General features: G+C 38.3%; 1 protein-coding gene across 3 annotated transcripts in view; it reads right to left on the minus strand.

The window, feature by feature from the left end:
* Positions 1–13,074, minus strand: part of LOC147164717 (ephrin type-A receptor 6-like) — a 110,116-nt gene that overhangs the window by 2,680 nt on the left and 94,362 nt on the right. For 2 of the 3 annotated variants that reach the window (XM_086092075.1, XM_086092072.1), the window contains exons 9-16: positions 11,246–11,316; positions 9,241–9,366; positions 8,639–8,824; positions 4,855–4,916; positions 4,050–4,259; positions 3,810–3,962; positions 1,168–1,361; positions 676–825 (exon numbers count right to left, since the gene is read on the minus strand). In XM_086092075.1, the coding sequence (XP_085948201.1) occupies positions 676–825; positions 1,168–1,361; positions 3,810–3,962; positions 4,050–4,259; positions 4,855–4,916; positions 8,639–8,824; positions 9,241–9,366; positions 11,246–11,316 (1,152 nt within the window). The remainder of the gene's footprint in view (positions 1–675; positions 826–1,167; positions 1,362–3,809; positions 3,963–4,049; positions 4,260–4,854; positions 4,917–8,638; positions 8,825–9,240; positions 9,367–11,245; positions 11,317–13,074) is intronic. The other variant, XM_086092073.1, reaches the window with a different exon arrangement.

The following is a 13,074-nucleotide window of genomic DNA, read 5'->3' on the forward strand; positions in this document are numbered from 1 at the left end:
TATTTTTGTTTTTTTACCAACCCCCAATAATTTTCAAAAAAGGCTGATAAATATTCAGTAAATTTGAAAACAAAATTCAGGAAAAATGGACTTAACCAAAATATTGAAAAAAAAATCTGTAAATTTGCTGGCGCCAAACTGTGACTATATATCAACTCTAGTTTTATATTGTTTATATCACCATTAGTTGCACAGTTTTGTGGTGTCCTTGAATGCTTTTTATATTCTTTTTTTTTTAATGTTTTTTTTTTTTAATGCAAGAGAGCCTGTTACTTCCTGTTACTATACTTCAAACCTGTTATTGGATTAAAATAATTGATCTTTTATATAGGTATTGAGAAACGTGTAATGAAAAATGAAATATATTAAGCGCACATATTTAGTCCAGATCGAAAATAGCATATTTTTGGTCAAATATCTGCTTAGGAAGTGCGTAGTCCGATGTGGACGCCGAGTAGCACTGGTGAAAAATTGTGGCCCCCTCCAACTAGTCCATCCTTGATCTAAACCTTACACCTGCTCAGACCACGTCTAACAACGGCACACGGTAAACAGCTGTTCTAACGTGACTTATTTCACTCAAAATGTGCATGCTTTGTGAATAAATCAATTGTGACTATTAATCATTATTACACAGCTAACAACTACTGATATAATTTTGGCTTGGCTACTCACTCGATACTCATTCTCGCTACTGAATCCAACGTGTGGTATCCCGCTGCCATGAAGTTGCTTTTGTACTGACTCATTTTGATGGTGTCCAGCCAGTCGCCAATAGAAATGAACAGTGGGTAGTCCATTTCCTCCACAGGAGACTCCGGTAGACTGACATAATCAGAAACACAGTACGATCAGATACTGGCAGCCTTTTTATCAGCATCTTGCATTTAGAACATAATTAATTTCCCAGCATGACAGATTTCACCGCTCAGAAAAGTGCTCTGAGAATCTTATTGTTAGAATTCATATTATCGCGGTTCTTCCACAAATGGCAGGTGTCCATTGCTATTCCTCAAGGTAAAGTCAACTAATATATCATGCTAATTATTGGACTCCAAGGTAACTGTTTGTCCAGTGCTTAATGTAAACAAATGTTCCCAAGCTGTATGTCAGTTATCAAAGGTAAACAAGCAACAATTAGAAAGATACTGCAAATACTGTATCTACCTCTGAATGTCCTCTACCAGTGGCAACAAGCTGCTGGGATTGCGGATGAGTTTATCCAAGAAGGAGACGATATCCGCAAATCTGGGCCGATGACTTCTTTCCGTCTGCCAGCAGTGCAGCATCAGTTGGTGGAGGGCCACAGGGCAGCCCATCGGTGCCGGAAGCCGATAGCCCTCCTCGATAGACAGAATCACCTGGACACAGAAGAGGGTTATAATCAGGAGTGTCAAAATGTGTGCGTTAATTTTGAGTTCATTTAAACTTCTTTTAATGCCAATTCATTTTTTTTTTTCAATGACCGCCCCTTTCTTGGAAAACCTGTAGGCCTACTGGGGGGAATTCCAGTTTAGCAGTAATACATTTAATAATAATGCATATATTTGTGAAGACTGGGGTCAAGTTGTATTTTACAATTTAAAAAATTTGCAGAATCTCACAAGTTACTTCACGTTAAAGATTAGATAGCTATTAATGTGAAAATAAAAATGCAGTGAGATGTCACCGTCCAACAAATGCAATTATGCCATCTAGTGGCAGAAAAATGTCAATGCAAATCAAAATCAATTTACGGTACAGTACATCTTTTTACTTTTAACTATTTGATGAATTATTATGAAATTACTGTATCAATGGCTAAAAAACGTTTTCTATTAGTTTAACGTTCTTTCTATTGTGTGTGAAAACAGAAACAAATATTTTATTGTACTTTTTATTGTAAATTTAGAACAGATATGAAATTTGTGATTAATGGTGAGTTAACTATTGAAGTCATGCGAATAATTCCGTGTAAAAAAAATAAAAAAATCGCATGACACCCCTATATCTGTATCATATTTACAATAAGGAATGTTGCACTCTATACAAATATTTTTGCAGTGTTAGGAGCGTCGGTAAGAGCCTGACGAGATGGACAAGTTGATGCTGCAAAACTGCAGGTTGCACTTTGAAGCAATTCTCAACCAACACAAATCCTCCCTGAACCCTACGGCCAGTATACGTGTATAATGTAAGCGCATGGATGTGTGTGTATGTGTGAGAGAGAGACTAAAGGGATTACGTGTGCAGTTTTCACATTCATCTGAGTGAGTGATGGATATGCTTCCATGGCCCTTCCGATCCCCGACCGCAGCTCTTGGATCAGCGGGTCACTCAGGCACACAGAAGCCACAGCTTTAAACTTCCCCCTCAACTGGATCAAAGTCTGATAAATCTTTGACCTTTACACTCCCTTCTTCAGCTGACAGTTCACGATCAACGCTTGGTGAATATCTCATGTTTCATTTTTGACCCTCACCTTCCTCTTGCTGTGCCAACAATATTTAATGAGACAGAACTAATGGAAAATTTAGGGGAAATTGGTCTCTGAAGTCACGCAAAAATCTTGAAGTGCCGTCAAGTGAGGTGTCAGCATATTTTTAACATCCATCCATTTTTCTATACTATTTGAACTCATTAGGGTCACAGGTGAGCAGGAGGCTAACCGAGCTGGTGCGGGGTGAGAGGCAGTGTACTGCAAGCCACTGGTTGCAAGCCAACTGAACTGTATAGACCAGGGTCCGGCAAATTTTACTGTCAAAAGAGCCATTTTAGGCCAAATCAATTTGAAGATTGTGATGAAGAAAACAGTGTGTTTAGTCTAATGTACTGGTGGTCCAAGACAGTGCTAATTGGAGTTACACCATAACAGAAAAATGTGCAGTATCCAATACTTTGAGGTTCATTTTCTTTGATTTTTTTTTTTTTTGGGGGTAATTTTTCACACACTTTTAGACTTTTCTGTCTTTCTGTCAATCAAATGTGTTACATTTTTGGTCATTTTCTGCCTCTTCTTCATTTTGTGGACATTTTATTGCTTTTTTCTTTTTTTAAACTTTTTTTTCTGGCCTTTTTTTGCTATACATTTTCTGGCATTGTTTTGGGCAATTTTGTGGACATTTTATGGTAATTTTCGGGATTCCTTCTTATTTTGGGACATTTTATAGTTACTTTTTGAACATTTTCTTTCCTACTTTTTCTTAAATCAATTTCCAGACTTCTTTTTTTGGCAATGTTGCAGACACTTTATGGTAATTTTTAGCTAATTAATAACTTCGTAATAATATGTAGAGTAATACGTTTTCTTCTACCTTTATCTCTCTTTTTCTGACAACTTAAAAATTTGGACTCAAAACATATTTAATTAGTTTTTATCAAAATCATTCATTTATTTAAAGAATACATTTTTAGCTAATTAATAACTTCGTAATAATATGTAGAGTAATACGTTTTCTTCTACCTTTATCTCTCTTTTTCTGACAACTTAAAAATTTGGACTCAAAACATATTTAATTAGTTTTTATCAAAATCATTCATTTATTTAAAGAATATTTTATCTAAATATAAAAATAATATGTAAAAAATAATCCACTAAGTGTTTTTTTTTTTTTGCGATCCACAGGGAGCCACAGGAGAGGGACTAAAGAGCCACATGTGGCTCCAGAGCCGCAGGTTGCAGACCCCTGGTATAGACAAACAACCATCCACACTCACATTCCGACCTAGTCAAACTAATTTTCAACGCGAGCGACACAATTTTTATGTCATCATTATCATCTTTTACTCACTGAAAAGAGCAACAATTTTACTACACAAACAATACTCACATCCTGATTAGACATCTCCCAATATGGCCGCTCCCCATAGGACATCACTTCCCACATGACAATGCCGTAACTCCACGCATCACTGGCTGAGGAGAATTTTCGATATGAAATAGCTTCTGGAGCAGTCCATCGGATTGGGATCTTTCCACCCTGCTTAAACATACAAATATGAATGCAAATTGCAAATACAAATCAATTCAATAGCATGTGAAAACAACAATGTTTTATAAGCGCCTTTACCGTTGTTGTGTACGCAGCCTCGGGATCGTCCTCCAGGATCCGGGACAGACCGAAGTCTGACACTTTACACACCAGGTTGCTGTTGACTAAGATGTTTCGAGCTGCCAGGTCTCGATGAACGTAGCCCATGTCTGACAGATACATCATTCCAGAAGCGATGCCACGCAGCATGCCCACCAGCTGAATGACAGTGAAGTGACCATCGTGTTGCTGACAAGGAAAGGAGAGAACACACAGAATAATTGATGTAAGATTCAGGACAAAAAAAAAAGGTTGAATGAACAGTAAAAAAAACACACTCCTTAACTCATTCACTGCCATTGATGGCTTTAGACGTCAAAAATTCATTTGAATTAGTTTAACATTTTTTCCACTTTTGTTAACAAGAGTATAAAAACCTAAAAAAAAGTTTTTATTGTATTTCATATAACATTTTTGATTAGTCATGAGTTAACTATTGAAGTCGTGATTAATTACAATCAAAAAAAATTATCGCCTGACAACCCATTTTTTAAATAATCTTTTTTTTTTTTCAAAAAAGAAAAGATTATTAAAAATGAAGGCGTCAGGCAATTAAATTTATTAATTGTAATTAATCACATGACTTCAATAGTTAACTCATGATTAATCACATTTTATATCTGATCTAAATGTACAATATTTTTTTCCCTAGGTTTTCATACTCTTGTTAACAAAAGTGGGGAAAAAATGTTAAACTATTTGAAATAGTTAAAATAAATTTTTGACGTCTATAGCCGTCAATGGCAGTGAATGAGTTAATGATGCCAGTTTGCATGGCACTTACCCTCAAAAATGAGTCCAATGATCCATTTTCCATATATTCCACCACAATCATCACAGGCCTGCCTGCAAATGCACAAGCACAAAAAAATCCTTCATCTTTACTTATTTATGCAAAGTTAGCAAAATGTGTCAAAAGTCCACCTATTCACACAAAATGTGAAGGAATAGTGAACAAACCGTAGACTCTCAAAACTGCTGATGCAATAATACGTCAGTGAGTTCAACCAAAGGCACATCCATGATTTAAACAGTGGCCTGAAAATATGATAACATTTCCCACGATTAAATAGCTTCTGTCAAGGATCCCTTTGGAGTTAGAGATCAACTGTGACAACTTGGAGGCAGGTGTTGCGTGACAGTGAAAGAAAGAGAAACCCCCCCAAAAAAGTCTTAAGCGCTTACATAATGTCTTATATATTCCAGTGTTTTCTCACGGGAGAATGTGGAAAAACAATCTGAGTGAAGAAGACTGACAAGCAACATGTTTTCTATTTCATGATGCAAGAGCACAATGCGTCTTGACAAAAAGTGCATTCCAACACTGAATATATCAACAGGTTGAAGAACACGTTGTCTGACACCACTGCCTTTCGTAATGACATTAAAAGAAACTTGAAAATGTGTAGAATCAAAAGAGCATTCTTCACAAGTCTTCACAGGAACTAAATCTAAAAAAAGTCAAGTGACATTACACGAAGGTGGTGAACCACTAAAATAAATATATGGTATTCACTTAGATAAAATAAAATAACATAAACATCTAAAATCTGTGGGGGGTGCTTTGGGAGTATGGGGTACCGGGCCCCCTGATACGGGCTATTCGGTCCCTGTACGACCAATGTCAGAGTTTGGTCCGCATTGCCGGCAGTAAGTCGAATTTGTTTCCTGTGAGGGTTGGACTCCGCCAAGGTTGCCCTTTGTCACCGATTCTGTTCCTAACTTTTATGGACAGAATTTCTAGGCGCAGCCGGAGTGTTGAGGGGGTCCGGTTTGGTGGCCTCAACATTGCATCTATGCCACCACGACGGGATCTTTCGGGGCGACGAGGTGAATCTTTTAGTGAATAACAGCAAAAAGGTTCCAAACAGAATTTGTCAATAGGTGAATTTAAATCACAAATGTGGTGAATCGCTGCATTTTAAAATACATTTTCTCCTCACCTAAACAGAAAATCTAATCAAAACAGCCTGAACAGTGGTTCTATAAGAGAGGTTAGGGAGGGAAACCATTTTAAGGTCCTATGATTGACGGGGCCCCTTGCGGCATTTAATCAGTGTTGTCGACTTTGTCTGCCTCAAGCGACTTGCGACAAACCCACCACGGGGCCCAAATTCCTGCCGGCGACTCTGAACCCAAATGGAACTGTGATACTGCACGTGCGTCATGAAATATGAGCCGAATGGGGACACAAATGTTAATATTGAGGTTTAGCTCATTTCACCTCCCGTTTCATGACATTAAAATGTGCAGTGCCGCTATGGCTTCTTGCAAAAAAGAAAATGGTGCCAACTGGGGACATGTCCCAAGGTGACCTGTTACATTGAAGAGCAACTCCATTTGAACAACGCAAGGAATTATATATATATATATATATATATATTTTTTTTTTTAAACTGTCATCATTTGAGTCTGCCAAGTTTGGCTCAGCAGGACTAATTAGCAGGATCTGGACCGTAGAAGTTCTGCAGTACAGTTCATGAGCAGAAGAAAAAAAAAACAACCAAACAAATAAAGCCCAAAGAAATGCACCTGTTTATCACAGTCTAGTGTGTCACCTGTTATTTCGGTGCAGGTATGGCTGTCAGTCACAGCACAATACTCGCCATAATTAGTCTCCAAAGCACAACAACAGATGGAGGGACTGAAAGACGGAGGGAGGAAGTGGGACAGACATACAGAAAGAGGGATATTTGGATGAAAGGCCTTGACGGATGAATCGTACTGCCAAGCACAAATTGTGCCTGATTGCACGCTGCTATATGTGTACACGGAGTGAAACAGACATTTTTAATGGCTTGTTGTCAGACAACTAAACTATTGGTACACCCGTTCCAATAGCACTTTCACTGTGAGAAAATAAATCTTACATTCCAAATATATAACCAAAGGGTCATGGTTCGAGTCCCATTGTTGGCAAGAAAAAAGGCAAGCAGTAGCTGAAGAAATTCTAGCCTGATTTGATTTAGCTTTGTTGTCTTTTATTATTATGTCGCTATGTGACTAAGATGTTTTTTTTTCTCCAGATCCCACACTGTGCTCCCCCATAGGAGCATTTTTTTTTGGGAATAGTTCATTTGCGTATTTAGAAAATCTGTACAGTATATATAACTAATTTATAAGTAGCAGATACCATTTTGAGTATATTCCACATTGGGCCAAAAATGGCCCCCGGGCCATGTTTTGGACACCCTTGTTCTAGAGTTTGGGCCTGATTTACAGAAGGATTGCGTCGTTCAGCGTAGTTCATTTGTGCAGGCAGTTCACATTCAAATTGCAGCTCTGTGAGGCTATTCTGACTTCCTGGGAAGAAAATTTAAGATGAAGCTGTCCCAAAAAAAAAAAAATAATCACAAGTACAATGAATGCAAGAATTGCGAAGATGCTATCAAATAAAAAGTGCAAATGTAACTTGACCTGTTAAGATGTTGTTGATCGAAACAGCTACTTATTTCAGCACATCGTCACCGCCATGTGAAAAACACTTATGTCTATTTTTTCCCCATTTTTTTATTTTATTTTGTGATTAAACTGAATGCAGACATCCCAAAAACATAAAAAGAAAAAAAAAGCTTTACTATAAGGCGCACCTGACTATAAGCCGCGCTAGCTAAATTTGGGGAATACTCGAGTTTGTTACACATAAGACAAACCCAACTGTAAGCCGCAGGTGTTTTAATGTTACCGCACCGGGTTCCCGCTACTTTCTATTCTTTAATGAGGGCGCAAATTGTCTCGCTCTCGTTCTGTCTCACCTACTATATTTGGGCTCATTTGCGCCCCATTGTGATCTGATGGATAAGCCCCACCTTTGTATTAGCCGCGGGGTCGAATGCAAGTGAAAAAAGCAGCGGCTTGTAGTCCAGAAATTACTGTAAGTGTTTTTCACATAGCACATTGTTTCTGGGACGAAACTGAATGCTGATATCCCAAAAAGCAACAAAATGCAACCTCCGAATGCTGCAAATTCAACAAATGACCATTTCCCATTCTTTATAACCCATTAAATGTCCTGAAGAAGAAAAAAAAAAAACGATGTTATATAAAATTCTCAATATTGTGTAAGAGAAGATAAACAAACTTAGTCAGGTCACAGTTTTTGTCCTTAATGAGCAAGTGAAACTCTTCAAGGAACATATTTATATTCAGAAAGATGTCTCCCTTTATACAGCCTGTGTAAAAACAACCATATGTTGTGCTGGGTGAGCCCCGTAAAACAGAGGTCCTTAACAAGTCAACGCTCCATGCATACACACACTCCCACACACACACACACACACGCACTCTGAATGCATAAAACTTACCCCTCCGTAAAAACGACACTTGGCACTACGCACTCACATGCGCACCAGAGGATAATCTATGTATAATGATCACATTACATTAACATAAGAGACTAGCAGACAACACATGTATACAAAGTTCACGACCAAAAACAAGACAGCCAACAGATGATTTAAAGGTAGTGTAAAAGTCAGGGAAAATAGCATACAAGGTGCTGGCAATTAAGAAACCCAAAAATATATATTTTATTATAATTTAAAAAAAAAAAGATTGCTCTTTCTTACTTTTCGTGACGACCCCTTCCAGCCTGATGATGTTGGGGTGATCAAACTGCCCCATGATGGAAGCCTCGCGCAGGAAGTCCCGCCTCTGACGCTCCACGTAACCACCTTTCAGCGTCTTGATTGCCACCGCGATCTCCTTCCTGCCTGGTGTTCTCAGGCGGCCACTGCACACCTCGCCAAACTCACCTGCAGTGGAATGCACACAAATACCTTCAGGAAGTGATTATTCAGCTATCTGTATGCTGTGGAAATTTCTCAATTTTTTTTAATGTAAAATGTGTCTCAATAAAGGTTGGCAAAGACTGGAGGAGTCAACTCACAGCAAGTACCTTTTAGAGCCACCTGAGGGCAGTGTTGCAGTTCGCACTCACCTGAATGATTGCATCAGTAGTTCAAATGATGTCTCTTTCCCAAAAAAAGACATACTTGATCTTTCTCTGTAAATTTTTCCACTCTTTAATGTCATATTTACATCTACCTGTACAGAACATTAGCATTGGGATTGCTAAAAAAGGATTCTTAGGAACATCATCAAATCCTCACCAACACAACAAATGTAATTCAAGAAGAAAGCTTAATTGTGTGTGTATGTGTGTGCGTACCGGCTCCAATCACTCTCTCAATACGGATCCGGCATGGGTCGATCTCCTTGGTAAACTCATGGACGGCCTGCGCAGGGTCTTCATAAGTGTCGGGGTCCACATATGTCTTAATCCCAGGGAAAGGAACTGCACAGTTTGAATGACAAAAAAGATACCATGAAGAGATGGACTGTTTTTTATTTTGTTCTGCTCTTTAATATGATGATCAGGTTGAAGGGTGAAATTAATTAAACAGAGATGATCATCATTTAGAAAAATGTAATTAAACTCTTGAGCTCCTTTAATTAAAACCAGAAATTACGCTAGTGAAAAAAAAAAAAAAAGTAATCTCATTGAAAATCTCTACAGGAAAGCGGCGAGATGATCCTTGCTAAATTATCATCTGATAAAATCTAGAAACATCTTGACTGCGTTACAGAACTTTAATAACCTGCTTAAGCCTTGTTTAATGCAAGCATCCATGCTGCACAAGTGTCCTTGAGCAAGTCGGGAAATCTATAGCCGAGCCTGACTTGCCTGCAGGAGGGAAGCCAGACGCAAGCTGCGCTTGGGTGATCGATACGGTTTCACAAAAAACAATAGCTATCTGTTGTCTCTGATGCATGAAGCAACAACCGCAAAACCCTTAGGACGCTGTCCTCCTCTCACAAGGCTACACTCCATTTCCACTACTGATCATAGAAACAAAAGGTTCACCATTGTACCTTCACTGGCCACTTCACTAAAGTAAACCTTAGGCACCATTTCATTTGAATATAAGATATGTCACACATTCTGTTCATCTCCAGTCTTTTTGCGTGCCGTGGTGAGAATACACATCAGTCTTCACCCCGCCACAGCGCCATCTGCTGGATCCTGGCGGCTCACTACACTAGATTGCCCTGAATGCTGTACATATATTACAATTATACAAAGAGAAACAGACACTCTCCACAGTTTCCGCACCACTGTCAGCTTAGCTCGACGTCGCTTTGTACGAGAATACGTGGAAATTTAACTTTTTAGCCACAGGTTCATATTCAGTTGGGTTCGGCTGTGTCGGTCGGTGTGCAACAGGGCTAGCTAGCTAACTAACTAACTAACTAACTAACAAACAATATATTTTTCATCAGTTTTTTTGTGCCGCTTGGCCAAAATAATAATACTATTTGTTTTTTAATTAATTGATGTGTGTGTGTGTGTGTGTGTGTCAGAGAGGTATTGACTATATTGAATATGTGGTTGTTGTGCCCCTACTGTATCATGTAGCCAAATGATGAACTGAAATTATATATATATATACATAAATATATATATATATATATATATATACACATACACATAAATATATATATATATATATATATATATATAAAAAAATCCATGCTGTTCTTATATGGGAAAAGAGTCAAAATCAGCAAAAAGTCAAATAAAAATATTGCCCAGCAGAAAAAATGCTGGTCTGAAGGGGTTACAGTCAGCGGACCTTCTGATCTTTTTGTATTATTTGACATTATGCCTGTGTACCTAATGAAATGGCCTGCAAGTGTATTGCTTTTCTTCCTCCCTTTTCTTCCTAGAAAAGCAATATTGTATTGTAATAGAAAATAAATAAAAAATAGAACCCTAGTCCATCTCAAAACTTTTAGCTATTTCCATGTGCCATCTCCTTCATTTTTAACCTGCATCATCATCTTCTCTCTCCTCCCATTTCAATTTTATCCCAAGGTTGTCCCTCCCTCACGAGTACTCCCAACGCACAGCTCTTATTTTAATTTGTGTCTACGATTTTGACATATAACACCCATCCATCCATTTTCTACAGGGAGTACCTACAGAAATCCCACTCAATCACACGGGGAACATGCAAACTCTAAAATTTAAACCAAAAACCTCAGACCTGCGCGGCAAACATGCTAACCGCTAACCCATTGTACTGCCTTGAAATGCAAAACACAAATTCATGCCAGATCATATTCGCATTGCACACATTATACATATAAATGAGGTTTGTTGATTCATTTACCATGTCCGTTCTGATATTCAGTCCTCCTCTTATCCTCGGAGGTCATCTTGGCCTTGATGTACCACTGACACCTGCAAAACACACACAAACGGTTCCGATTCAGCTTTTTGCGCACAGTGCAAGATTAAAGATATCATAATCTATAGAATTTGATGGTGTTAATATGTTTCAGCAGTGGTAGAGGAGGGGGCCAAAACGGTGCCCCATTTGCAAGATTTGCAAGAACCACTGATTTCAAGGAAGGATGCAAGGCGGCTGCTTGAAGCATCCTGGATGAAGAGCTTCATGCGAGCGTGACAGTGAAATTTTTACATAATCTGGGTGGCCAGCTTAGAAGTGGCGTCAGGGCGCTCTGAGCCACAGGTTGCCAGCGTGCGCTTTGACAGAGTTAAGTCCGCGCGGTCCCGGACACTGATGGACAGCGGCGATAACGTGGCAGGTGACACAGAAAGGAAGAAGAAGAAGGGGATTTGGGAAAGCCGTTGTTGACCTCTGTTGATGGGGTCAAGCTGTTCATTAAAGAAATGGCGTCATATGCTGTTATCAGCGCTTTCCAGTCCTTTCCTTCCATCCCCTTCATCCGCCCGGTCCGCTCTCTCCCTGACTGGCTTTTATGCTCAGGCCGCACACGCCGACACTGACATGAATACTTGTTATGAGAAGAGATTTTTGCAGGACGCACTCACATTTGCATAAGCGCTCAAAAACAGGAACTTCAATTAAAGCACTTTGCTCAGAGCGCTAATCAAAGCGGAACAGGGAGTCAAACCACTCCTCTCTTTCCTCAAGGTCTTTAACGGTCACATCATCATAACAGAGGTCACCCAAGATTTCAAGAATACAAGAGTTAGCATCAATTCAAGGACAGCATGTACACAATAGCTTCAGTTCATTTCAGGAAGCTTTTAGAACAGTAAGGTCCACCTCCTCACATGTCAATTCCTCTTACATCCTCCCTTGTAAAACCTCCCTTCCATAAGAGCCCCATGAAAGCTCTCATCATTCTCAAGTTGCTCGAGTACATTAAAAAAAGAGCAAAAGTCCCTCCTACTCAGGGCAAGAGGACTACATATTGCGATCAAGTGGTTTGCTGCTCAGTATGTGTTTGTGTAATGAGGAGGAAAAGACAAGCCAGCAAGGCATGAACAACCTGGCTTGCAGGAAATCCCTCATTATTATCATCATCATCACCCAAAAAACATCTCTTGTGTGAAGAGGTGGACTGACTTCACCCTTTGCAGTGGCCAACCAGAGAATATCACATTTAGAAAGAAACAAAAATCCAGCCAACCATGGTTATGCAATCTGCTCAAGTCAAAAATAAAATAAAATAAAATAATAATAATATTATTATTATTATTATTATTATTATTATTATTATTATTATTATTATTATTATTATTATTATTATTATTATTATTATTAATATTAATATGAATAATTATTATTTTTAGTAGAGGACTACTGTTATTAATATTATAATAATAATAATAATTATTATTATTAATAATAATAAAAATAAAATAAAAAGAATAAAAAGAAGGTTGCACTTCTCGGTGAACATTTCTGATCAACAGTTAATGAATGTCATTTCATACTACTGAGTTATTGTGAAAGTGTCCAAAAAAATAAATGGTATCATGGTTAAAACAGAAAGGTCAATAACTAATTAAATATTGGAATATGGTGATGGGTTCTGGAGTAATGATTTTTGTAGTTTTGGAAAAAGTAGCCTTTTGGGGGAACATTTTATGCAAAATCGCCGATAGTTAATCTGGTCAACAACAGTATAACTTTATTATTTCTCACCATATTTCCTCCACTCTTCA

The sequence above is a fragment of the Leptonotus elevatus genome, chromosome 12 (genome assembly GCF_054856555.1).
Source record: "Leptonotus elevatus isolate MCC_2025b chromosome 12, RoL_Lele_1.0, whole genome shotgun sequence".
Classification (NCBI taxonomy): domain Eukaryota; kingdom Metazoa; phylum Chordata; class Actinopteri; order Syngnathiformes; family Syngnathidae; genus Leptonotus; species Leptonotus elevatus.